Source organism: Molossus molossus, unplaced genomic scaffold, assembly GCF_014108415.1.
Source record: "Molossus molossus isolate mMolMol1 unplaced genomic scaffold, mMolMol1.p scaffold_m16_p_14, whole genome shotgun sequence".
Lineage (NCBI taxonomy): Eukaryota > Metazoa > Chordata > Mammalia > Chiroptera > Molossidae > Molossus > Molossus molossus.
The window spans coordinates 45310540-45337591 of NW_023425349.1; the positions used below are offsets into that span (position 1 = coordinate 45310540).

The 27052-nt window shown below is 44.4% G+C and overlaps 1 protein-coding gene across 2 annotated transcripts in view; it reads left to right on the forward strand.

Annotated features, from left to right (window-relative positions):
* PRUNE2 (prune homolog 2 with BCH domain) overlaps positions 1–27052 on the forward strand; it is a 199388-nt gene that overhangs the window by 104688 nt on the left and 67648 nt on the right. Inside the window, exons 5-6 of one of the 2 annotated variants that reach the window (XM_036261429.1) lie at positions 2015–8585; positions 9167–9932. In XM_036261429.1, the coding sequence (XP_036117322.1) occupies positions 2015–8585; positions 9167–9932 (7337 nt within the window). Of the gene's footprint in view, positions 1–2014; positions 8586–9166; positions 9933–27052 lie in introns of those variants that run through there. The other variant, XM_036261430.1, reaches the window with a different exon arrangement.

Below are 27052 nucleotides of genomic sequence, written 5' to 3' on the forward strand. Positions count from 1 at the left end.
TGACTTACAGTCCAACAACACTGGTCTTTAAATTTTCCTGTATATTTTTCACATCTACAGAAATAGACAAACAAAAGGAGGCCCCTGTCCCTTCTACAGATGCATTTTTACCCTCTTTTTTTTTTTTTTTGTACAGATAGAGTGGGAGGGAGAGAGAGGAAGGGAGAGAGAGAGAAACATCGACGTGAAGGGACACATCGAGTGGCTGCCACCCGCACGACCAACCAGGGCCGGGGACAAACTGCAACCGAAGTACGTGCCCTTAGCGGGAACCGAACCCGGGTCTCTCCGGACCACAGGCCGACGCTCTAACCGCTGAGCCAAACTGGCCAGGGCACGTTTTTTACCCTCTTTCTGACCCCTATACATCTGTGCATTGTGTCCTCAGCCTAAGGCTTTTCCAGTGCTTTGCTCTGCCTTGGGTTTCAACGCTGAATTTCATCTTTGGCTACTGGTTTCCTCTGGATAGGAATCTCCTCAGCCTTCAGTACAGTGGGTTTTCAAATCATTTTTAGTAGCAAATCAAAATTTAAAAAAAAAATTTTTATTGATTTTAGAGAGAGAGACAGAGAGACATTGATGTGAGAGAGAAACATCGATTGACTGCCTCCAGCACACACCCTGACCAGGGATTAAACCCACTACCTGGGTGGGTGCCTTGACTGGGAATTGAACTGGCAACCTTTTGGTGCACAGGATGATGCTCAACCAACTGAGCCACACCGGCCAGGGCAGCAAATCAATTTTTTAAATGGTTAATTTAAAATAGACCAAGGTAGGAGAGCAGATGAAGGGATTAGAAGCCCTTGGCCTACTCCACCCACCTCTCCTTCCCTCATTCACCCTCCCAACCATCACCAGAGAGACAGCTCTTCAGAACTTTGAGCAAAACAAGGTCGGGGCTACTCCAAAGGAATCCCTCTTTGTTCGTGTGGTCACTGTTAGTCAAGGGTCAGCATCTGCAGCTCAACTGCTCAAGTTCAAAATGTGGTTTCTTCACTTGTTAGCTGCATGTAATTGGTCAAGGTATTTAATCTTCCGGGGTCTCTATTTACTCGCTGGCAAAATTGGGATAAGGAGTTTCTATCTTGTAGAATTATTGTGACAATTAAAGGAGATAATGCACAGAAAACCTTTAGAACTGAGCCTGGCATATGAAAACACTCAATAAATAAATGTTAATTATTAGTAGTATCATTATTATTACCTATGCAAGCTCTGTAGCTATTATTATTGTTGTTGCTGTTGCTGTTGTTGATGTTCTTGCTACCTTCACTAATTCTGTGAGACCATTTCAAAAGCCCAGTGTGCAGAATATCCCCAACACTTCCTAAAAATCATAGAACTGCAGCCCAGTTCTGGCCTCGCACTGACTGTCACAAATCCTCTTGGCCTCCCAAGTCACCTCTGTCTGCTCTGGGCTCCGTGCTGAATGTCCCTGGGGCAGGAGGGGACAGCGGGGGCCGGGTGTTTTTGGAAAGCTCTGCCTCCCACAGCTGCTTTCTCTGTCCTACTTTCTCCTTTGCCTCAGTGAGGTTCTCAGAAATTGAAGCAGATCCCGGCTGCCTGCTACTAAACAAAGCCTTTCCCTTTATCCCAACGCTTTCCACGAGTCCTTGTCAGCACCCAGCATTATTTCCGTTTTTGCAAACTTGAAGAAAGTTTGCACTTTCTTTCACACTTTCACTTCTGTTGGAAGATGGTGTGATATCACACTGAGGAAAGGATTTAGATGGTTTTCGTTCTCTTTACCTATAACTTTCAGAAGCCAGCAAAATTGAGCCCCTGGCTTTGGAGTTCAATAAAAAGCTATTTTGATAGGATTAGAGAAAGAGTTAGTGGTGGATCAAGTGGGACTCTCCATGTTTTACATCATACAGTTTTCAGTTATTTGAGTTCCTCGTTTAAAACAGATGAACACAGATTAATGTTATACTAAGAAAAATTAAGAAAGACAAATTACAGAGAGCAGAGAGGCCCTGAGTGCTCATACAAACTCCTGTCTCCCCAACAGATTTGCTGTGAACTGGAAGAGTGCCGGAGTCCTTGCCTGGAGCTGGAGCCCTTTGAATGTGGCTGCGATGAGATCCTGGTATACCAGCAGGAGAACCCGTCAGTGACCTGTGACCAAGTGGTTCTCCTTGTCAAGGAAGTCATCAATAGGAGGTGCCCAGAGATGATCTCCAACAGCCGGACGTCCTCCACAGAGGCCGTGGCCGGCAGTGCCCCACTCTCCCAGGGGTCGTCCGGGATTATGGAGTTGTACGGCTCTGACATAGAGCCGCAGCCCAACTCCGTGAATTTCATAGAAAATCCTCCAGACCTCAACGATTCTAACCAGGCCCAGGTGGATGGCAACACAGACCTTGTTAGCCCAGATAGTGGGTTGGCCACCATTCGGAGCAGCCGTTCATCCAAGGAGAGCTCGGTTTTCCTCAGTGATGACAGTCCAGTGGGAGAGGGTGCTGGGTCTCACCACAGTCTCCTCCCAGGATTTGACTCCTATAGTCCCATCCCTGAAGGGGCCGTAGTGGAGGAGCATGCACTGTCCAGAGAACATGGGGAACACTTTGACCTCTTTAACTTTGACCCAGCACCCATGGTTTCCGGACAGTCCCAACCATCTTCCCATTCTGCTGACTACTCCCCAGCAGATGACTTCTTCCCCAACAGCGATTCCTCAGAAGGACAGCTCCCCATGGGGCCTAAAGGACTCAATGAGATTGGGATGAACATGTCTAATTATTCATCCAGTTCACTTTTGTCAGAGGCTGGCAAAGATAACCTTGTGGAATTTGATGAGGAGTTTGTCCACAGACAAGAAAGTCCTGTAGATAACTCTACAAGAAATTTGAGCCTGACAGGTTTCATGGGAGATGAATCTCTTTCTCCAGAAAGGCTGGAAACTATTAGAAAGAGGGTCCCACCAACACCTATGAATAGCTTTGTAGAAAGCTCACCATCCACTGAAGAACCAGGTCTATGCTATTCAGAAGACATGACCCAAAAAACAGTCGACACAGATCACACCGGGCCCCCTCCGACTCGTGCGCGGTGCAGCAGCTGGTGGGGTGGTTTGGAAATTGACTCTAAAACTGCTGCAGACGCGTGGAGTTCCAGTGAACAGGAGTCTGTCTTCCAGAGCCCCGAATCCTGGAGAGATCGTAAGCCAAGCCCAGTGGATAGGAGAGCCTCAGATTCTATATTTCAACCAAAGAGTCTTGAATTCTCCAGGTTGGGTCCCTGGGAGTCAGAATTTGGTCAGCCTGGGCTGGGCAACAATACTATTCAAGACCAAAATGAGGACAGCTTGCAGTTTCAGCACCCACCCGCTGAGAAGTCGCATTTGCCGAATGCTTCTCCGCAGGGGACAAACCATCTGATAGAAGACTTTGCGGCCCTGTGGCATTCTGATCGCTCTCCGGCAGCCATGCCTGAGCCGTGGGGAAACCCTGTGGATGACAGTGAGCCAGCGGCTGCAGCACCATTCCCGGCCTGGGGTGCATTTGGTAAAGAAGATGACACCGAGGCTTTGAAAAATACCTGGAATCTGCACCCAACGAGTGGCGAGACACCTTCTGTGAGGGACCCAAAGGAGTGGGCCATGGCAAAAAGTGGATTTTCTTTCCCTGCAGAAGACCTGGTGGACAGTTCGCCCAGCGAGGCGAGTAACAAAGCAGCACCAGAAATCTGGGGCAAGGAGAACCATGATTCCAGGGCTAACGTCCCTGTACCTGGAAATCCCAGGTCTGACCTGAATCACACATGGAACAGTTCTAAGCCAGCAAAGGACGATCAGGACGGTGGTGTAGATCTGAAAATTCGGGGGAAAGTCTATGAAAAGGTAGATTCCTGGAACCTTTTTGAGGAGAGTATCAAGAAAGGAGGGTCAGACGTTCTGGCTCCGTGGGAAGATTCCTTCTTATCCTATAAATGTTCCGATTACAGCGCATCCAACGTAGGGGATGATTCGGTGCCTTCCCCCTTGGATACCAACTACTCCACCTCTGATTCTTATACATCACCCACATTTGCTGGAGACGAAAAAGAAACCGAAAACAAGCCATTTACTACAGAGGGAGGTTTTGAGTCAAAAAAGGCTAACTCGGCCACAGAGGAGACTGAAAGCCCTCCTGAGGCACCGCTGCAGACACCTAGAAATCGAATCAGTTCAGGTCCTGGGAACCTGGAAATGTGGACTTCACCTCATGCGGACACCAGTTCCGAAATAAATGCCACCCACAGCCCAGATAAAGATTTACTCAAGGCAGAACCCCCGGACGACAAGGACGTCTCCATGGAGGACGACGCTGGGGAAAGCAGCCAGTCCAGCTACGACAACCCCAGCATGATGCAGCTGTACAACGAAACAAACCGGCAGCTCACGCTTCTGCACAGCAGCACCAACTCCCGGTCGGCGGCCCCCGACAGTCTCGACTTATGGAACAGAGTGATTCTGGAGGACACCCAGTCCACGGCGACCATCTCGGACAATGATTTGGACTGGGATGACTGCAGCGCGGGGGTGGCCATCCCTGGTGAAGGTCAAGCACAAGGATACGTGGCTGAAGGTACCGAGCCGGAAACCCGATTTTCAGTGAGACAGCTGGAGCCGTGGGGCATGGAGTATCAGGAAGCAAATCAGGCGGACTGGGGACTCCCTGCTTCTTATGCACACAGCAAGGACACCGCTCCCAATGAATGTCACCTACTGAATGAAAAAAGCGGACAGCTCATTGCGAATACTATTTGGGATTCCGTCATGAGAGATAACGACATGTCATCATTAATGTTACCAGGCCCATCGTATGTTTCAGATTCAGAGCAAAGCAGAGTGCCTCCGGAAACTCCCAGCTCACCAGAAAAAATTAAGGACAGCCCCATCCCAGATGTGCTAGAAGCCCCTGGAGCCAGTGAGTTGGGAGCACAGGACCCAGAACAGGAAGACACGTGCAGGGGAAGCCTGCTGGGTGAGACAGCGTCCCTGGCAACCAGACTGGAGAACCCAGGGCCTTTTGTGTACATAGATCCATGGGAAGGTCCTGGTTATGGGCAACGTGGAAATGAGAAGGAAACTCACAGAGCCGTTGATAGGGAGCACCTTAGCGAGGCGGAAGTGATGGATGGAGCCTCGGGGACATCTGGAAAAGGGCACGGTGACCAGGAATGCTCTCCCCTAGTTGCATCTGAACATGACGAAGTCTGCGATGAGTCAGGCAAAATCAGCTCTCTTGCAGTCACTTCTAGTCCTCAGACTGAGGAACTCCAGGAGCCTTCAGAGCATGAGAAGGGATCTTACAATTTAGAAGCCTGTGATGTGCAGACAGAGGTGTCCACAAAGCACCTGCCGGCCAGAGAGACCTGTGAAAAGCACCTTGTGAATCACAGGAATTCAAGGGAAACTACTGACATTTCAGATAGGCCTGGTATCACAAAAAGTGTATCTTTTCCTGAAATGGATCTTGAGAGAACGGAAGAATGTGACACTCTGGAGCCAGAGAGAGTGAACCAAGAACCACCTCCGGAATGTCCCCAAAGCCTTGACGTTTGGGGTGGCCCTAACGACAGTGATGTGCAGGTCAGTCACACAGGTTCTGAGATAACTGAGAATCTGGAAGGTGAGAGTGCTGGAAACAGCCCCCCGGGAGCCAGATCATCAGGAAAGTATGACAGAGGTAGTATTTCTAGTGAGTATACACATTCCAGTGCATCAACCCCTGACCTGAATGATTCTTCGGCTGCTCTGCCTTCTTGGGATCAGGGCCCCAGCACTGAGCGTCAGGAGAATCAAGACGATTGGAGTAAACAGAATCACCAAGAATCTGGACTCATTACTACTGATGGCCAACTAGAAGTAATTGCTGAAATAAAGGACCCAGAGAAAAACAGAGTGGATGAATCTGAAAGGAGCTTAGACCACAAGGTCCCTAAATATTTAGAGATATGGAATGATTCCGTAGATGGTGATTCATTTTCCTCTGTATCCAGCCCTGAAACAGGTAAATATTCTGAGTATCCAGGCGCATATCAGGAAGAAAATCTAGTGGCTAGCCATCAGGAGAAAAAGGAATGTGATGTTCCTGACACTGTGCAGCCGGAGGAGGCCAAGTTCATGTCAACAAGCTCAGGTTCTGATGATGATAGTGCAGGTGATGAGGAGTCAGTGGGGAAAGACAGCCATTTGGCCACTTGCCACCTTGTTCTGGATGAACCCAGAGCTTGGGACTCATTAAATGAATCTAATACATCCTTGGCCATGGCAGATCCCAAGTCTGAGGAATTATCTGCCTACGTAGGCAGTTCAGGACGAGCAGAGAATGAGAATACATCAGACCCATTCAGTGACAATCATTCAAGCAACCCTGATCACTACAGTTTCTCACCATTGAAGGAGACCGAAATACAGATGGCAGCTGCTGATAAGGAGGCAAGATCTCCAGAAACAGGGAGGACAGAAAATATCATGTGGCAAATATCTCCCAAAACGGAACCAAAGAATGAAAGTTATTCTAAACTGGAAATGCTTGACGTCTCTGCTGAGGGCCCAGAGTGGTGGAACACACCCCAACAGGAAGGGCAAACAGCTGGGAACACATTTGAAGGGGAATTGTCTAGCTCAGGCGGTATGTTAGAGAGGAATTCTTCAGAGTATCAAGGTGTGGGTCCTTGGGGAGTACCCATTCAGGGTGATATGGAATGCATGGAAACACATGGTACTAATCCTTTTGGTGATAAACATCAGTCCCCCTTTCTGAATAGTAATGGGGAGAACTCCCATGAGCAACTCTGGAACATTCAACCAAGGCAGCCTGACCCAGAAGCTGATCAGCTTAGCCAGCTTGTAATATTGGACCAAAGAAAAGAAAAGGATCCCCGAGAGCAAACCTTCATGTCTTCTGCTGATGACAAACTGACTTCTGAGACACCTACTGAAGAACAGTGTCACAATACAGTGCTGTCCGTCTGGGACCAGCCAGACCCAGCATTTACTCATGTAGATGAAAATGGATGTGTTATGGCTAATGCCTCGACTATTGAGCGTCAAGAAACAAATTGGTGGGAGGGAGAAAAGTCATACTCCAGTGAAATGACAAATTCAGGCATTGCTCCAGAAGATTTCCCTGCTGTCAGTCCTGCCCAGTTGATACAGAAGGCTGGTGCTGAATGGGACGGCTCTACCCCTAGCGAGGGCCCCCAAAGCATGTTTGTTCCAGATATCTTACATGGCAACTTCCAAGAGGGTGGGCCGTTGGCCTCAGCTTCACCTGACTTGTGGGTGGCTGCTAAGCAGCCCTTCAGTTTGAAAGCAGATGGTGAGAATCCTGATATACTGACTCACTATTGTGACCAGGACAGCAATGCTCAGGCTGCCAGCAGCCCGGATATATGCCATGACCATGAAGCCAAGCAAGAGACTGGGCAGCACATCAGTGCTAGGATAGGACCTGAAGGGGAAGCCAGTGAGTTATATCTCACCGAGCCAAAGCTGGAGGAGGAACCTCGTCACGAGCCTGGACAGGAGCTTGTTCTGTACAATTCAGCACTATATTCTGTAAACAAAATTCCACTGCCTCCAGTCAACAATCAAGCAAACACAAAGGACTCATCTCAGCCTGCTGCCTCTCACAGTGGTTCTCCCGAGCCTTCGGAAATAAATGATGTAAACAACACAGTTTTAAAAGCATCAGAAAACGAAGCCGACCCAGATATGGCATCGATTTTGGAACCCATGGACAGAACAATCCCAGTGATTAAAAAGGTGGGAACCAGTATTCCTGTAACTCACCAAGAGCCAACTATGGATGGTGATAACTCTTGGATCTCAAAGGACTTTTCTTTTGAAAGCCAGACAGATTCAGCAGCCTTGTTGGACCTTGAACAACCTTTCATTACTGAGAACCCTGCCTCCGTGCCTAATGCTCTGCTAGCCTCGGACACTTGTCTGGATGTAAGCGAAGCTGCCTTTGAACATAGTTTCAGTGATGCTTCAGGTCTCAACACATCCACGGGAACAATCGATGACATGAGTAAACTGACATTATCAGAAGGCAATCCCGATACGCCAGTGGATGGTGATACTGGGAAGCAAGATATCTGTTCATCAGAAGCCTCGTGGGGTGATTTTGAATATGATGTCATGGGCCAAAATATTGATGAAGATTTCATTAAAGAGCCTGAACACTTTCTCTACGGTGGTGACCATCCCTTGGAAGAAGATGCTGTGAAGCAGTCACTGGCACCGTACACACCTCCCTTTGATTTGTCCTACCTCACGGGATCTACTGTTGGTGTTGAAATGACAGAGGAAGTTGGGTCTCTGGAGGACAAGTCTCTGGGGAGCAAAGCAGGAGAGATATTGCTTTCTGCTCTTCCTGATCGAAGAAGCAAGGAAAACCACACTGAGACCAAAATCAGACAGCCTGAACACCAGCTGGTTGAACTGCATATTCATGAAGACCCTGAGTCAGTTTCTTCGCCTGTAGGAGGCCACTCCAACATGGAGTTGTCTCCGTCAAACATTGACTGGGAAGTAGAAACAGATCATTCAGACTCACCAGCAGGTGGAGACATAGGACCATCAAATGGTAAGAAACATTTCACATTTCGTTCCACTACCCCCAGAAACAGCTGTTTCACTCAATGAACCCATTTGCAAAACACACTCATCCTACCAAGTCTAACCATGTCCTATATTACAACAGTAGGATCTACTGCTTGTATAATACCTATCCTTGAGAGTACATGAGAAGATTAAACAGATCTTTTTGGTATAAAATATTTTATTACAGTTTACATTCAATATTTCTTTGTATTAATGTCGGGTGTACAGCATAGTGGTTAGACAATCATATACTTTACAAAATGTTCCCCCGAAATTTCAAGTACCCTCCTGGCACCATACAAAGTTATTACAATATCGTTGACCATATTCCCCATGCTGTCCTTTACATCCTGATGATGATTCTGTGACCACCAATCTGTACTTCTTAATCCCTTCACCTTTTTCACCCAGTCCCTCACTCCCCTCCCCTCTGGGTGCCATCTGTTAAACAGATATTTCTTAAATTATCTCTCTATGGATGGATCATTTGCTAAGATCACAAAGAATAGAACGTGTTAATTAAGCTGTGTTTCTCCCCTTCTCACCTTCATCTTCCACTTTTAGGTGCCAGCGAGGAAGTAGTAGGGTCTGAAGAAGAAGCAGTAATTCCTACCGAAGAGCCTGAGCAGAGAAAACCGGAATGCGAAGAAGAAAGGAACAGAGAGAAGAATGAAGACCACCAAGCACAACACATGGACTACATACTTGTAAACCATGAAGGACATTCACCCCCCGAGCCGGAGGCCTGTGAAGCCAGAGAAAGCACACCCGAGGCAGAAGAGTTTCATACAGGTCCCAAACCAATGGGGCTGCCAGGAACTCAGTTAGCCAGCTTCCCAGACACTTGTCAGCCTCACTCCTTAAATGAACAACAAGATCATTCTGCAGAGAGAATGTCTTCCAAGGATGATCAGAGATCATCTCTTGAAAGCCCTGGACAAGAACAGAGTTGGATGGTCTTGGGTCATAGTGAAGGTGGCAATCCATCCTCAGAAGCTGGGGACAAAGGGCCCGAATGGTCTGACAGGGTCGTGGAGCCAGCCTCTGATCACGACTTGGACATGGGTCCCCAAATGCAGTTTCTGGGAGAAACAAAGCCTCTAGAATCTGTAGCAGCAGAAGAAGCCTCTGGCCTGGGCAGCCAATCTCAGAAGAGCAAGAGCCGCAGCAGTACTGGCCCGGACACTGTTATGTTGCAGACGGTCACCCATGACAATGAGTGGGAAATGCTTTCACCACAGCCTTCTCAGAAAAACATACTCCCTGAAACGGAAATGGAGGAGGAGACAGAGTTTCTCGAGCCCAGAACGAGGAAGCCAAGACCGAACAGGTAAGCCAAAAGCTAATATTTTTTCCCCTGAAAACTATTTTATGAGAAACCAGGGAAATGGTAAGGGATTATGGAGTATGAAGAATACTCAAGATTGCTTATATCTATTGCAGAGCATAACATCAATAAAAGCAGCTGCTGGATAACCATACTGATAATAAGAATTTTTATATATGTTCAGCCAAAAAAGCCCTCTAGCTTCCACCAAGAATCTTATACTTACCCTCCCAAAATTTGTCCTGACTCCGCCTGCTGAGCACCAGTGTCACCCTTACAGAGTGGGGAGGGCGCTAACACTTATTCCTGGCAAGGGCAGTGTGCAACACTGTCTCACTTAATCCTTACAGTAACCCGGAGGTAGGAGGTATTGTTCTCTTTACTTCATACATCCTGAAGCGGGAGGAGACATAAGGGTCAGAAAGATTCTATGGCTTGCCTGGAATGAAGTAACCAGAGTGAACAGTCAGGGATTCAAAGTTTTCTACTCTCAAAGCCCATACTTTCCAGCAGACACATAGAAAAGGTGATTCTGGTTTTATACAAGTACCTCACTTACTAGTGAGAACAAGGAGACTTCCACAGCAGGCTGAAAATCTTAGTGTGAAACATCATTCCCTAATTGGCTGAAAAACCATCAAGACCAGTGGTTCGTTCATTCTTCATTCATTCCCTCACTCACCACAGGTTTTCGAGAATCTGCTCTGTGCCCTCCAGCTCCCAGGCCCTGCTGACATTGTTTTTTTTTTTTTTTTGTTGTTGTTGTTCAGGTAGAGTGGGAGGGAGAGAGAGAGAGAGAGAAACATCGATGTGAAAGGAACACATCGAGTGGCTGCCACCCGCACAACCGACCAGGGCCGGGGACAAACTGCAACCGAGGTACGCGCCCTTAGCGGGAACCGAACCCGGGTCTCTCAGGACCGCAGGCCGACGCTCTAACCACTGAACCAAACAGGCCAGGGCCCTGCTGACATTGTTTAGGCTTGTGTTTCTCTTTATTTGCCCTCCTGCTTCTAGAGACAAAAGGGCAAATTGTGAAAACTTAGGAAAAGAGGTAAATCGTGTTTCCCCCTTAAAATGCAGTGGAGAAAAGATATCTTTTCCTCTACTCATTTAGAGAGTATAAAGGACTATACACACCACGTAACCACTGTGGGTCAAGGAATCTGGACTCCCGCCTCACTCCATCATGTTGGTTACACATTTTAGGATAAACCTAGGTATACGTTTCCTTATCTATAAAACCAGTGGCTGGGCTAGAGACTCTCAAGCCTTCCCTCAGTATTAAATCCTGCAAACTTAACTTGTATCCAGGAGAGCTTTGGTATTTTAACAAATTGCATTTCTCTAGGAAGGGAATAGAGAACCCACAGAATAACAAGGGTATGTTGAGACTTAAAAGTGCCATAAAGAGTTAAAAGCTGTGCCTTAGTCAAGTGCAGCTTCATAAATCCAGACATTTTCAGTTAGTCTAATCTTTTTTTCTTCCTGTCAAGCTATTTCCTTCCAGAGACCCCCGATCCGTTATCAGAAAGGGAGTAGCAGATGGATCCCAGCAGCCCTGCTGGCATGGTTATAGATTGAGCTAAGAACCCAGGCAGCCTGGAGTTGGCTGAGCTATTGTTTGGCTTCTTGTCTGCATTTTGCACATGCCCCCGAAATCAGACAGATGATAGAACTCCGCTGTGCCACTTGCCCCTTTTCTTTCAATAAGATTTCTTTGCTCAGATCATTTTTGCTCAGCTCCTAAAGTTTTCTCACAGTTGGGAGAGGAGGCAGATTTTCCTGCTGCCTTTGTATTACCTGTTGCATAAATAATTTACTTGGAAATATCTGTATTATGAAAATACTAGTATATTGCCCTGGCCGGTTTGGCTCAGCGGTAGAGTGTTGGCCCCCGGACCAATGAGTCATGAGTTTGATTCTGTCCAAGGGCATGTACCTCGGTTGCAGTTCTTCCCCAGCCCTGGTCGGGGTTGTGGGGGAGACAACCACTTGATGTGTCCCTCTCACCTTGATGTTTCTTTCTCTTTCTCTTCCTCTCCCTTCCTCTCCCTCCCACTCTGTCTGAAGATAAATTGAAAAATATCCTCGGGTGAGAATTAAAAATAAATAAATAAATACTAGTATTATTACCAATATTAATACTAGTATCAAAATATTAGTACTTGAAAACTTCCCTCTGTGCTAGATTTTGGAGGAGGCAGAGATGTCTAAAGCAGTGATTCTCTAAGTGGGGTCCAAAACCAGCGGCCTCAGCATCACCTGGGTGTTAGTTATAAATGCAAATTACCAGCCCCCCAGCAGACCTCCTGAGTCAAGAACTCGGGATGGGCTCCATCCATGTTTCAGTCCCTCCTCCAGGTGACCCTGATGCACACCAACGTTTGAGAACCTCTGGTCTAAAATGTATTCCCAGCCCTCTGAGAGTTCACAGTTTAATAAGGGAGTTAAATGTAAGTGAAAAGGTAAATAGTAATGTAATACTTAAAATGAAGATAGTTAATGACCGATGTCACTTTAAATAGAAACAGCTACCGATTTCAAGCATTTGCCATAGGCCAGGTCCTAAGCACTGTGTATGCATGATCTCACATTACCATGGCAACTGTATGAGGTACGAATTATACCAACGAGGAAACTGATGTTCAGAAAGCTTGAATCACTCACTCTGGTTTATAGTTGGAAAGTGAAGAACCTGGGATTTGAATTTGAGTCTCTCTGTGTCCAGAGAGTGTGTTAATGCTAATGTGTAAGGGGGGGCATCTGTGTAAGGCGTTTTTATGGAGGACTCGCTGATGCCTTATTATCCAATAGGATCCAGAGGCAGAGTGCCCAGGGCTGATTATACTTGAAGGGGCCCATGAGAAGCTTTGAATTTCTTTTAAAATCATAGGGAAAAAATGATTACTGGATACTCCTTTGTGGATTATATTTCTTTCTGCCAGCAAGAATATAAAATAAATTTTTAGATTTTTTTTTTTTTTTATGAAGGAAGGAGCCCATGAAGGCAAAAGTGCCCAAGGCCCATGAAAGTTGTACAGTGCCCCACAGGGTGCAATTCAAAATGGACATTAAATGAAGGTCATGATCCGGAAAGGCTCAGAAGGGGGTGAGAGGCCAGCCAAGTTAACTCGGAAGAGTGTGATGAAGGAAATCATGGAGACAGGAAAGTAATTACAGAAGCAATAGAAGATAGCCATATTTTCCCAGCCAAAAACCCGGAAACATATTCTAACAGGTCATTTCATCATAGGACAGAATACCCAAAATCAAGACTGTCCTGAAAACAAAAGTAAAACCTGGTCATCAAAAAATAGAAGTAGGCGGAGCGTATAAGTGACATGACACCCCCACCACAAACTGGCTTCTTGCCCTCCCCTCAGCACACTCAGCCCCTCTCACACTGTTTTGAGAGCAGTAAGCTCTATTTTCAAAACCTAAGGGAGTTTTAGATGCTTTTTCTTCTCATCCTCCACCTACTCTTTCATAAAAATTGTTGTGAGTGCTGAGAGACAAACTCCCTTACGATTTTCAGCCCGGTGTTCTAGGATCAGTCTTCCCAGGGGCTTTGCCAGCGCCTCGGTCTTCCCCGCTGCAGACCCACCAGCTCGGGATTGCACACTGATTCCGGAGACAGTGATGGGTGGGCCTGGACTTCCCTATGCGGTCACACAGAACATCTGCAAAGTAATCAGCAGCACACACACTTTTCTGAAAATGAAGAACCATGGAGATGTTCATTTTAAAGAAGGCACAGTTACAAGGATGTCATGTGAAGATAGGGTAATTTGATTATATGTTTTTCAGGGTTCTCCAGAGAAACAGAGCCAATAGGAGAAACAGGAGATGTAGATAGATAGATATAGATAGATAGATAGATAGATAGATAGATAGATAGATAGATAATGGAAGAAAATTGTTTTAAGGAATTGGAATTGGCTCACACAATTTTAGGGACTGGCAGTCTGAAATCTGTAGGACAGGCCATGGGCTAGAAACTCAGGCAAGAGTTGCTGCAGCCTTGAGTCTGAATTCTGCAGGGTGGTGGAGGCTGTGTTGCAGACGTGAGGAGATTTTCATCTTTTTCGGGAACCTTTAGACTTTGCTTTAAAGGCCTTCAGCTGATTAGATGAGGTTCACCCACAGTCTGGAGGGTAATCTGCCTTACTCAAAGTCTGCTGGTTTCAGTGTTAATCACATCTGAAAAATACCTTTATAGTAACATTTAGATTGATGGTTGACCAAAGAACTGGGCACCGTAGGCTAGCCAAGTAGACATGTAATATTAATCATCACAGGTTATATTCAAAAGCCTGAACTACATGCTAAACAGGCATGAAAACATTACCATTTGTAAACTAACCATCTGAGTTATATAAAAATGGGATAATTGATATACAAATATATTGGCTTTCTATAGGTATGGAGCAAGGAAATAGCTATGCCGCGTGATGAAAGGAAATAATTTCCAAGAGGACTAAGAAAGCGGACAATACTTGTCCAATCTTTTGTAGATACATGCAGCAGTGTGTGAGTGTGGGGGGAGGGGGAGAGAGGAGGGGAAGGGAGAGTTGGGGAGGAGTATCTGTTGTAGTGCGCACTTTTAAAACAGTATTTGGAAGTCACCCGATCCTTATATTTGTGGAGCTATGTCTTGTCTCCTAGCTCTGAAAGGTGAGTTATTTGGTACTCTCTAAAATAAAAATGACCTTCAAACATAACATATTTCATATTCCACATGACCTACTTCTTACGGTGATCTCTGCACATTATTTCTTTATAAATTAGTCAATTTTGAATTTTACTTCTTTGTAACGAGACTATGGAAAATAATTCATATTCTTGCCTGTGACCCCATTAGATCTTTTGATGTTTTTCATGAGTCCTTGTGAAGTCAGGCCTTTTCTGTCCATGACTTATGGTGGAGGAGTTAGTACATTGGGTCTCACACCCATGTGCATCTTGAAAGTGAACACAGGTAAAGAAATCATCCGTTCTCTCCTTGTCTCCGAGTTGAGTGATGATATGTTTGGGCACTCAGAGAAGAATCAGGCCCTTTGAGCACATTCTGCCCCCTGTCTGGGTCCTGCTGTTTGGATGGGCTGAATCCCAGTTCCACACATTCGCCCTTTCTCCCATGTAAGTTGATACTCCATAAACTACAGCGTCCCCTTGTTTATTCACTGTTTATTGGCTTTGCCCTGAACTAAACCTGGAAAACCAAACTTGGCACTGACTCTGTCTTCATTTATTTTTGTAATTGCATTTGATCATTTGGTGGTGGTAATTATCATTAAAAGTCTTAAAATGTGCATTTTAATTCAGGCCTTAGTCTCCTCTTTAAAAAAAATAATTTTTCCAGTGTCTCTCCCCCATCCTTCTCCCACCCTCTGCTTGCCTGGCCAGCCCTGCCCAGATTCCCAATAAGTGCTTGTGGACAGACAACTTTGGTCCACTCAAATCCTCATTTGAGATAGGGCAAGTCTTATTATTCCTAGTTCATAACCGGCTCAAGTGAGCTGTGTAATGTCCTACAGGAATGAGAAAGTGGTGAAGTTGGGACTTGAATGTAAGTCTTCTCCCTTCAGCCCACACACACGGGCCATGGCATTCATTTTCTTGAACTTCTTTTATAGGTTGATGCATGTATTCCTGTCCTAGGGTCCCATTAGAAGGCATACCAAGTTTAATAGCCCAAGTTCCCAGCGAGCTATTTTGAGAATAACTGAATCAGAACTCTGACTCTGCACTGTCAGGTGACCTCCTGAGCTCTTTTCGCTCCTGAACCTTTCCCACCACAGCACATCCGTGAGAGCTCCTGATGTGTCTGTGGGCTGCTCCTGTCTGTGGTGTGTGGGGCCAACCCAAATGGCCAGAAAATCAAGGCCCCTCAATGTGCATTTGAGTTCTCCAAATATTTATAGATGTGGTATTTTGTAGGGAGGAATTTTATAGCAAGAGAAAGCCATGAGAGCCAAGACGAGGTGGTACAACTCGGCTATCCTGTGGGAGGAACACCCACAGAGGGGCCCTTTTGTGTTGTGTTGGCTTCTAGTTTGAAGGAAAAATCCAAAGCACTTCTTTGGTTGCAATGATGGGATGTCAAAACTAACATCAGAAAAAAAGACCTGCATGGCAATTGATAGCATTTTAGGAAAACAAGAAATTGTGGCTTTTAAGAGCAAGATGTATTCGTGTATCAAGGACCTGGCAGGAAAGAGATGACACATTCAAATGAGGATAATTTGAGACATATTTAATAAAGGGAAGATTTATAAAGATGGAGGCAAAGTGTGGAACCCACCAAGAATAGTGCAGTGGCCCGGCCAGTGTGGCTCAGTGGTTGAGCGTTGACCCAAGCACCAAGAGATCGCCGGTTCGATTCCCGGTCAGGGCACATGCCCAGGTTGTGGGCCTGATCCCCAGTGGGGGGCATGCAGGAGGCGGCCAGTCGATGTTCTCTCTCTTTGATGTTTCTATCTCTCACTTCCTCTCTCTCTCAAATCAACAAAGAAAAAAAATTTTTTTTAAAAAGAACAGTGCAGTAACCCAGGAATAGTAACAGTACAGCTCTTATAATTCTTTGTCCTCAGGGGTGAGGGGATGGGGTGGTTACCAGAACAGGAATTTGGGGTTGAAAGGGCCATACGGAGAGGAGCAGTGACCTGCGGAGGGACAGCCAGCCTCAGGCATCCCACTGGAGGAAGCTCAGTGAGTGCACATCCTTTGTCTTCCTCAGATCTCCCACCTGGAGACCTCACTAGTCAAAACCAAGTGGAATTCAGCAGCTGAGGGAGCCTCCTGGGTCAGAGAGCAGGTGGAGTAAGTAGGAGAGTGAACCTAAAGAAGCAAACAGAAGTTATTCAGCACGGCTGGCTTAATTGGACAGTGGTGAAACCTCAGCTTCTGAAAAGTGTACTGAGATGTATTAACATATAGGATTAGTTAACTATTCCTCCAGTGCATTGGAGGATCTGCATCCAAGGTCCACCTGAGAGTTCTTTGAGAACAAAGCTGTCAAAAGTCACTCTGGGATTGGGTCACCTTCTGTAGAAATCCAAAGTGTACCATGGAGGAAGTTAGAATGCTACCTTCCCTCCTGTTGTTTAAGGGATGTAGCTTTTGATTGTCAGTATAAGAGTTCTCTTTTAAGTAATGGCCAGGAAGTAAAATCTTTAATTCACTCCCATACACTCTCTCAAAATGTTGATCAACTCAGAATCAGAATTTATGGAAGATTGAATAAAAAATATGTAATGCAGCCCTGGCTGGTTTGACTCAGTGGTTAGAGTGTTAGCCTGTGGACCAAAGGATCTCGGGTTTGATTCCCAGTCAAGGGTGTGTACCTGGGTTGCCGGCTCAATCCCCAGCCCTAGTTAGGGTCATGCGGGAGGCAACCAATCGATGTCTCTTTTTCACATCGATGTTTCTCTCTCCGCCCTCTCCCTCACCACCTCCCTTCCACAGTATCAAAAAGCAATGGAAAAAATATTCTCGGGTGAGGATTAACCACCACCACAACAACAAAAAATGTAATGCATATGTTTTCTTACATGTTGCAAAATCTGCCTGGATTAAACCTAAAGCAGCTGAGAGCTATGTGCATGAGGACACCATAGAGTTTTCTTTATTCTGTATCTTTTTGTTGTGTACCATTGGCTTACTTTAATGGAAAACTTGAGGTCAGCCCAATGAAACTCATCTCTATGCCAAGGAAGTTATTGAGACCATGCTTTTCTAATTAGAGAACCTGTGCTCTCGTGGGAAAATCCAATCCAATTTCCATCTTGACTATTGGTTAAGGAATCCAACTTCCTTTAATTAATAACATTCATGTAATTAATCAGGTTTATTCTTTTGAGTCAGCGCCTTGGAAGATTAATTTCACAGCCAAATTTATCACTCACCAGTATCAAGTGTATAGAATTCTAGAATACCTATTTTGTTTTATTAGTTTAAGTTCTAATGCCATGTGATAGTCTATCAGTGTATTTCTTTTTCAGCTATTTTTAAGTAATGTGATGGTGGTGGATTTTCACATACCTACCAACATGGCCTTAAAGTGGGAGTATACATAAATGCATGTATCCTCTTCATAGAACTGTACATGGTTGCCCTGAAGACATTTCATTTTATTTCTTGCTTCTTTGCTCTTATCTCAGCACCTCGTCTTTTTTTTTTGAACACCTCTTTTAATGCCTTGCTTTTTTCTGCCTATTGAAAATCTGCTTTTCACTGAAAACCCAGACCAAATGTCTCTTCCTTCCTAAAACATTCTCAACTCTTTTCAAACAGAAGTCCTCCCTCCCTCTCCTGAATCTCCAGGCACTTCGCGCCACTCTCATGGTCTTCCTCACATTCTGCCTCAGGTGGTATTTATAACTCTCGTATTAACCTACCTGACGTAAGCCCCTCAAGGCTGTAATTTGGCTTGTACATCTTTATATCCCATACCACCTTAAACAGCATTTATACTCATTAAAGTCAAATATTAATTGAAGGGGAATAAAAAGGTCTTTTAGATGAGGGAATCTTAGAAACTGTAGTGGATTTCTACTTTTTTTCCTCTCTGTAAAATCACTTCGATTTTCATAAATGACACTGGCCTATGATTTTCCTTCATCATACACTCTAGTCTGGTTTGGGAATCAGTCATATTGGCATCATAAAACTAACTTGGGAGCCCCTCCCCTTTTTTTTTTACTATTCTTTGGAATAACTTGTAGAATCCAGGGATGGCCATATAACACGTGAAGGTTGGATGGATAACATTTATAAAACTGTGCTTGTTGCTTATTTGGGGGGATAGAATTGTTTTACTAGTAATTTTATTTCCTAATGGATTGTCCATTCAGGTTTTCTGATTCTTTCTATATCAACTTTGGTATTTTACATTTTTCTAGGAAATTGTCCTTTTTTAATCTCTGCTTTATCTATAATTACTTTTGTGTGTGTGTGTGTGTGTGTGTGGTATGTGCCCCTAGCGGAAACCGAACCTGGGACTCTCTGGTCCTCAGGACGATGCTCAACCGCTGAGCCAAACTGGCCAGGGCTATAATTACATATTTTTATTTCTAATATTATTTATTCATATCATCTCCAGAGAGGTATTCATTTTATTAGTCTTTTCTAATAACTAGATTGGTTTTGTTGACTTTTCTCCCTATCGTTTCCTTGTTTTCTACTTTATTAAATTCTGCTTTCATCTATTTATTTTTGATATTAATGTTGCTACACTGACTTCCTTCTTGGTAGTATGTGTCACGTCCTTTCTATTTATCTCAGAGGTCTCGGATTTTGCCACTGAGCATCAATCACTATTTATTTCTGCCAGTATCTCCATAATGTAATTGTGAGTTCATGGAGTACCATGACACTCACCTGCCCCAACTGCCAACTTTCAATTCCAGTTCAAGAGCTAAACTGGAGACTGAAATTGTGAATCAGAATGGGATCTTTCATCTAACCATACTGGAGCTGGCCACCTTCTCAACTCTATTATAACAATCCAGCTGAGTATAGTTACCTACCTGAGCCCCAGGTTCTTGTCTGTCAGCTGTCAGTTCAGCACATGCACCATTCATCCAACCTGTATTGCAGACCTGCCCTGGATTCCACTGTCTCCATCCTACCAACCTGGCTCTACAATCCATTCTCCACTCATGGGTTTGAGTGACCCTTTTGAATGTGAATATTGTCCTATCACTACCCACCTTCTTAAAAGCTTCCAGTTTGGGAATAAAAGTCTTAATTCTATACTATAGCCTATATGGCCCTATATGTCCCATTTACTGTTTATATTTCTGATCACTAAGACCACGCTCTCTATCAGCCTTCAGTCTTACACACCAGACTCATTTTCAATCTAGTGATGTAGTACCAGCTGTATTCTCCATCTAGAACACTCTTGATGTGGCTGGCTTATTCTCCTTATTTGTGGCTCCCCAGCTTCTATAACTGCTTCATCTAGAATAGCAGTAACTGCAGTGACAAGTTATCTTAGCTCAGTGATTCTCAACGAGGGGTAATTTTGCCTCCCCACCCAGGGAACATTTGGCAATGTCTGGAGACATTTTTGGTTGTCACAACTGGGGTAGATGCTACTGTCATCTAATGGGTAGAGACCATAAATATTGCTTCATATCCAACAATGCACAATAGAGCCCCCCCCCCCCCAAAAAAAGGCATGATTCAGTCCTAAATATCAGTAGTGCTGAGATTAAGAACAAAGCTCAATCACTGCCCTGCTTTATTTTCTTTCTACTACTTTTTTTTTTCTATGTGAAAATACCTATTTATTGGCTTGATTGATTTTGCTGTATCTGTCTCTACCTATGAGAATATACTCTCCAAGAAAGCAGGAGTTTGGTTTGTCTTGTTTATCACTGTATCTCTAGTGCTTAGAACAGCATCTGCCACATAATAGGCACCCCATCAACACGCCTGATTGAATGAATGGAAAAGAAAGTGAAGTTTGCCCAACATAATTTGCTTTTAATGAAACTGTGATAATTTCTGGTGCTTACTACTTCCTTTTCCAAGGCAGATGTGCAAGATTTAGTTTGGGAGTGTTTCAGTCAATTCAGACTGCTATAAAAAATTACCACAGACTGTGTGACTTATAAACAACAGACATTTGTTTCTCACAGTTCTGGAAGGTGGAAGTCTAAGATCAGGGTGCCAGCACGACTGGGTTCGAGTGAGGGCCCTCTTCCAGGTTGCAGACTCCTGCCTTCTTACTGTATCCTCACAGGCAGAAAGAGTGAGTGAACTCCCTGGGGTCCCTTTGATAAGGGCGCTAATTCCATTCATCGAGCTCCACCCTCATGATCTCATCTAACCCGAATCCAGAAGGGAGTGGGAGGGAGGGTTTCAACATAGGAATATGAGGACACACAAGCCTTTGATTCCTAACAGAAATAGCATCTTTCTTTTCCAATGTTGCACAGTTCATCTCTTCCCTCCCTTTGAAATGTGAGACCATAGTTGCCTATATTTTGTGTTCTGGTGCTTTACAGTTCCTCCAAGATCCTTATAGCCCTTCAGTTTTCCCAGAGTGCTGTCATCCACTCCTGCCTTCTGGAGAAAAACAGAGGTGCCTGTTCAATAGTCTTTTCTTGATCCTCTGTTGCCCTTACCAGTTTGATTGTCCAGAGAGGAACACGTGTTCTACATACTTAGTCATCTGTTCTATTATGAACTCAAGTAGCAGTTGACAATATATAAGTCTTCAAAGACCTTTTTTGCTTTTATTTTTTTAACCTCAATTTGTTAATAATCCTTTGTAAGCATTAGGTTCTCAAAGAATAACTAAAATTCTGCTGGAGAATCTGACTTCCGCCATGTGCCTTTTGCCCTTATAATGATCAGGATGCTGCTCATTGTATTGAAGTAGTCATTCATCTCTTCAAAATAATCATAACTGCTTCTGCGTGTCATGAATAACACAATATAGTTCCTTAAGTGGTGAGCTGACTCTGAATTAGGGCTAGGATGAGAAAACATCCTGCATAACAAAAGGAAATATCATGTATGATAACAGATGTCTCCTGTTTCCCTATGTAATGAAGTATTACTTCAGTGTTTTAGAGGAATCTGTGACTGGCCTGATGACAAACGTAATCCCTTTCCATATTAATTGTTGACTTTTAAAATAGACATTATTATTTAAAACAGATTCAGTCAGTGTTTGCTCTTCCCACACTTCTTTCACCTGCAGCCTTCAGGGGCTGCCTTTTTTTTTTTTCATCTGAGAAGGGAAACTCCTTCAAAGGAAGCAGAACTTCACAGAGACATGACCCCCATTTTTCAGCCTTCGTCCTGGGCACCCAGAGTACAGCCAGAAGCCATCCATTCTCCCCGGACGATTTTTGGCTCATCTTTGGGAAACATGCCTCGGCTTTTGCTGAACCTCTGGCAGTGACCCTGCGCAGTCACACCCTCCGACTGCCACCCCTGATCTTCCCAGAGCTAAGCTGAAAGACAAATGGCACATGAGAAATGCTTTCATCACGGCTTACAATTCTGAAGAACTGTGTAAACTTTTAAATGAAGATTTAAAAATTTGCTTCTTTCTCTCTCCCTTCTCCACTCCCTTCCACCACCCCCAAGAGCCACGGGAAAGGCATGAAATGTCCTTCCTTTTAAGCCTAGGAACTAACTTTTTTTTTTTTTTTTGGTATGTGCCCCTGGTGGGAACCTAACCCCGGACTCTCTCTGGTCCACAGGCTGATGCTCCAACTGCTGAGGCAAACCGACCAGGGTGGAACTAACATTTTTTAAATACTTCTGCTGAGTAATTAACTTTTCCGTTTTCGAGTTAGACCATTTGGAGATCACCTAAAACGGCCTATTTCCCTATTCTATCACACAAGCTCCCAAGCAGCCCACCACTCACCCTACCAAAAAAGGACAAAGATCACAGGACATGAGATTTCTAACAACCCAGTTCTGACCATGGTGCCCATAGTTACTTTTCACATTGACAGTTTCCCTAATTGTGACCAAAGGCTCTGTTTGGTTTGTCTGACAATACATATTTTTTTCTCTGAAGGTCAGACAAAGCAATCCATCCCTTCCCATCACGTAAACTTTTCATTCGTATTTCATTTGCTTTACTTACATCAAATACTTCTGCTGGCGTTTTTAGAATTAATATAGTATTAGCAATTAATATTTATTGAGAGTTTATTTTAATCCAGACTCTCTAAGATCTCTACCTTGATTATCTTACTTTAAAATAACATTAATATTATTATCTAGTTGTAATCAAGAGTCCAAGGTACTAGGCAGTTTAGTAACTGGTCCAAAGTTAGCAACACCTAAACATCCCCAGAGTTAGCTTTGTAATGCTTATAAATAGTGTAAGTCAGATTCAAGTTTGGGCTTCCTGACTCCAGGGTCCACATGCTTAAGGGCACACGCCTTGTCTCCCAATAGCCCAAACGGTGTGGATCTTCAGCAAACATCCTGACTTTCTCTAGAACCTCCAGTTGTGTTTCTTTATGTATCCCACTGTTCTTCTATACAGTCCATTATTATTCACAGTCCAGGAAAAGAAAATAATTGTGCCACCTTCTCAGTGGGTGTGCTGTGAAGTGACAGGGTTAAAAAGAAATAGGATTCAGGGGAACTAACTTTCTTCCAGCCTGTGTTTGGGGCTAATTCACATCCAATCTCACTCAGTAACAGGAGTGGCAGCGCTAAACCAAGGTGCGTTTCTGACCCCAGGAGTTGGGTGGAAGAGGATTTTTATTCCCAGATGCAAGTCTGCACAGCCGCAGCTCTGTCCCCCAGCCCGAGGAGCGGTGGCGGCGAGTACCCTGGGAGATCTGGGGGGCAGGTGATCATCCTTATTTAGATGTGCCAGTGATCATGTGACCAGAACATGGAGGCGAGTCTGTATTTCCAGTTAACTGCTCCAGAAGGGAGATGCTGAGGAGCTAGAACGGAGCATCCTTCTCACCCTCCCGGTAGGCAGCCTCCTCGCGTCCTCAGGAGGTAGGTGGGTCCTGGTGGCTTTAGAAGGATGGGGTGTGGGGAGGACAGATTGCAATGGAGAGTGTCGTTCCTGCGACTGGTCTGTTGCTGCTGGGAAGTTGGATTGGGAGCAAAGAGGGGGGTGAGGATGCGGAGCTCTGCCCAGCCCCTCACAAGTGACAGCTGGCAGCTGCTTTTCCTTCTGTCCCAGTTCACACGGCAAGGTCTGTGGTCCTTTATGCTCTTCCCTGCCCCTCCCTCAGCAATCAGGTAATTAGGGAACACGGACTCTGCACAGCTACACACACTTTTTACTCCTTTAGATCCATGATGAAAATGGAGATAGAAAATCAAAGGAAGCGACAGTTTGGGAACAGTTTAAGACTCTTGCCTAATGGGTATTACAATGTCTTTTCGAGTCATTTGAGAAGCGAGTGACCCTGATACAGTGACATTTTTATCTTTTATAATATTATTGCTAATAGTTATCGAAGGTAGTAACATCCACTTCTTTTTTTTCCTAAAGAATCTTGTAGCCTTTAAATCGTACCTAAGTTCTAAACCACAGAATAGGTGATCCTCAAAAATGGGTTTATATTCTCTATTGTCTTTTCAAATCAACAGACAGGATACACTACCTATACAATATCTGTATTTTCGTGGTGAACTAAGTTATGTGAGGAACTAAAAAATATTACTGCCATGTCAATTTCAAGTCAGAAATACGTAGGTTATTGAATTCTGTGGAAACCGAGAAAACCAAACTAGATCCCACTTAGAAGGAATGATTTAAAGTATCATTCTGCTTGAGGTCAGAGTATTGGTCATGGTGTTTGAAGGGAGGGGGACATAATCTCTATAAACTGCCCCTCTTCTTTCCTCTGAACTCTTGACGGGGTGCCGATCTTATGTAAACTGCTATTGCACAGCCTCCAGGCTCACTTCTGACCAGATGGTGGCCCTAAGCCCCTCCCCACCCCCAACCCCTACCCCTACAGAGAAAAATGGGAGCGGCCAGTAATGAGTCCATTTCAAAATGTTCATTTGATGAAAGTTTTCTTAAAATCATAATTGATAACATTCACAGAGTGTAAAAACCTAGAATCATTAGATTAAAATTCCTGGTGATTTTTTAAAAAATGGCCCATGAGATTTCTCTTAATTGATATCAGAGACTTCTAACCTGGGAGAAAAAAACTGCCTTTATGAAAATGTCTCTATTAGTAAATTACACATATTTAAGATAGTAAAAGCTCTGTACTTAGAAAAGAAATGACTGGGACCTTTGCTTGCAACACAAAGACAATTAAAGAACAAGATTGGGCTGTTGTCATTCAAAGTTAGCAACACCTAAACATCCCCGGAGAGTTAGCTTTGTAATGCAAAATTACCGGTTTTGTCCTAAATAAGATCTGAAGCCTCACAGGTGCTTAAGGACAATGAGCCCAATTGTTTTTTCTATTAACAAAAAGTAAAAGGAACTTCTTCCGCAGTAGTTAAGGCTCTCTTTGGTGTACCTCAGTGAATTTTCTTTTCCATTCCATTTGTTTTTTCATTCTTTAATGGCTTTGTACTTAGGGGAGGATTTAGCTTTTATTAAAGAATCATAATACCTCTCTGACCTCTGGATGTCATACTTTCTAGCTAGCTTAAAGGCAAGGTTTGGGGTTTGCAGATAGGTTGGGGTACTTAATATAGGTTACTACTGGAAAGCTAACGTTCACCTACAGAAAGGGGAAAAAAGCCCTTTTCTTCTTAGCTAGCCTGGAATTGCTTGTGCTTTGTTTGACATGCCAAGATTTTGCAGAAGCTTTACATAAACCAAGCTCCAGCTAATGTGGTATTTGAATTTGGGATGGGTTCTCTATTCCTTACCAATTCCAGTTAATAGGATAGTTGGGGTGAGAAGGGACAGAAGGAAATGTCATGGAGGACAGATTCTGTCCCTGGTATCCTGTCTGCATCAGAGTTGACAGCCTTTGAATACAGCTCCCTCGGGATTAATGGCAGGGACCGTGGGGGTACTGGTGATGGGTGTGCAAGACGTTTAGAAGAAACAGGCATGGACGAGCCCTTTTCGAGGGGCGCCATATCATATGAGGGCTCTGTCAAGCCATTTGCCTGCAATTTTGATAGTTACCTGATTTTCTATGTTTTTCTTACATGCTGAGCTTCAACTGCTAAGGTAATAGAAGCTAAAATAGGTCTTAGAATTCACTTTGACGTACTTCTTCAGTGTACAGGTGAGAAAATTAGCCCTCGTCATAGTGAGTAATTGGATCAAGATTACAGTCAGTGGCTGGGCTTGGTTCAGAACCAGGGTGGCCCAGTGCTCGATCTTGGGCTATTTCCTTCCACCCCAGGGCCTTTGTGAAGCTCTTAGCAAAATCTGATTCATGCATTTAAATTCTGTGGGTTTCAAACAAAACCAAACAACAAAAACTAGTCTTCTATCTTAAGGATAAAGTGGCATTTTCCTAATTCTTTACAGCCCTTAGAAATTTGTGGGGAATGAAACTGAATGCCACTCTCAGAGACTGTGCAACATTTAGAACAAGATGCTATCTCTTAGAACTGCGTGTGATACAAAGGTAATTAAGATACAATCTCTTACCTCACTCTAGCGAGGGGGAGGAGTAAAACAAATGACTTACAGAGCACGAAGTGAAGTCAGTTCCATAAGAGGTGTAATCGAGGGGCTCTGGGCCCTCCAAGGTGGGAGAGCCTTGCTCCTCCTTTGTTATAGAGGAGCGAGGACAGGATTCGTGCATGAGGTAGATTCAATAGTTGGGGGAAGGAGCATTTCAACAGATGGGAATATAAATCAGACTATAGAGGCAGGAGAACTATCAGCAAGACTTGAGAAACAAGAAGCTCATTTTGTCTGCAAGGTAGAGCATTTGGGGGCACCTTAGGGTCAAACAAAGAAGTTTGTATTAAATGTGTTGGCTTTGGGAAGCCACTGTTTTATGAGTTGGGTGTTGTGATTGGCAATAGACGAGCAATGGTGCTTGAAAGATGGGAGGCAAGATGGCAAGTGGTAGTCCACCTGAAACCTAATAGGGAATGGAACTGTCTAGGATGGAAAGAAGAGAGGCAATTCTAGAACTGCAGATGTGGAAGAAAAGTATAGTGCTTGAAACTGAGGGAGATGAGAATCTACTGGGGAGGTACCTGACGATAGTTTAGCATTTCATTCCTCATGACTGAGAATCTGCAGCCTTGCTGCACTTGATATAAGCTAATAAAGGCAAGGGGAAGAAAGCATGAACCTCTCTCCTCTGAACAAGATAGAGCCAACTTTGGCAGAAGCACTTGCGAAAAGCTAAACCCACATTTGATTAGTCAGCATTAGACCATCGTCCCAATGGTGGACCCTGGTTTCTGTGACTATACTTTCACTGTTATCAAGAGCACTGGTCTGCAAACCTCTATATCTAGGGAGGTGGACCTATAGGGATGGATATGAAGAGGATGGTGACACTTCTTCCAGTCACCCTCTTCCCTTCTGAGCAGTGTGTGTCTGACTAATCTCATAAGGAGAACACCCAATTTGAGAACTGGCATCAGGCCAGATGGTGCCCCTGACAAGCTGAAGAACAGAATGAGTCTTGATTGATGCCATAGGGGCTAGGACAAAG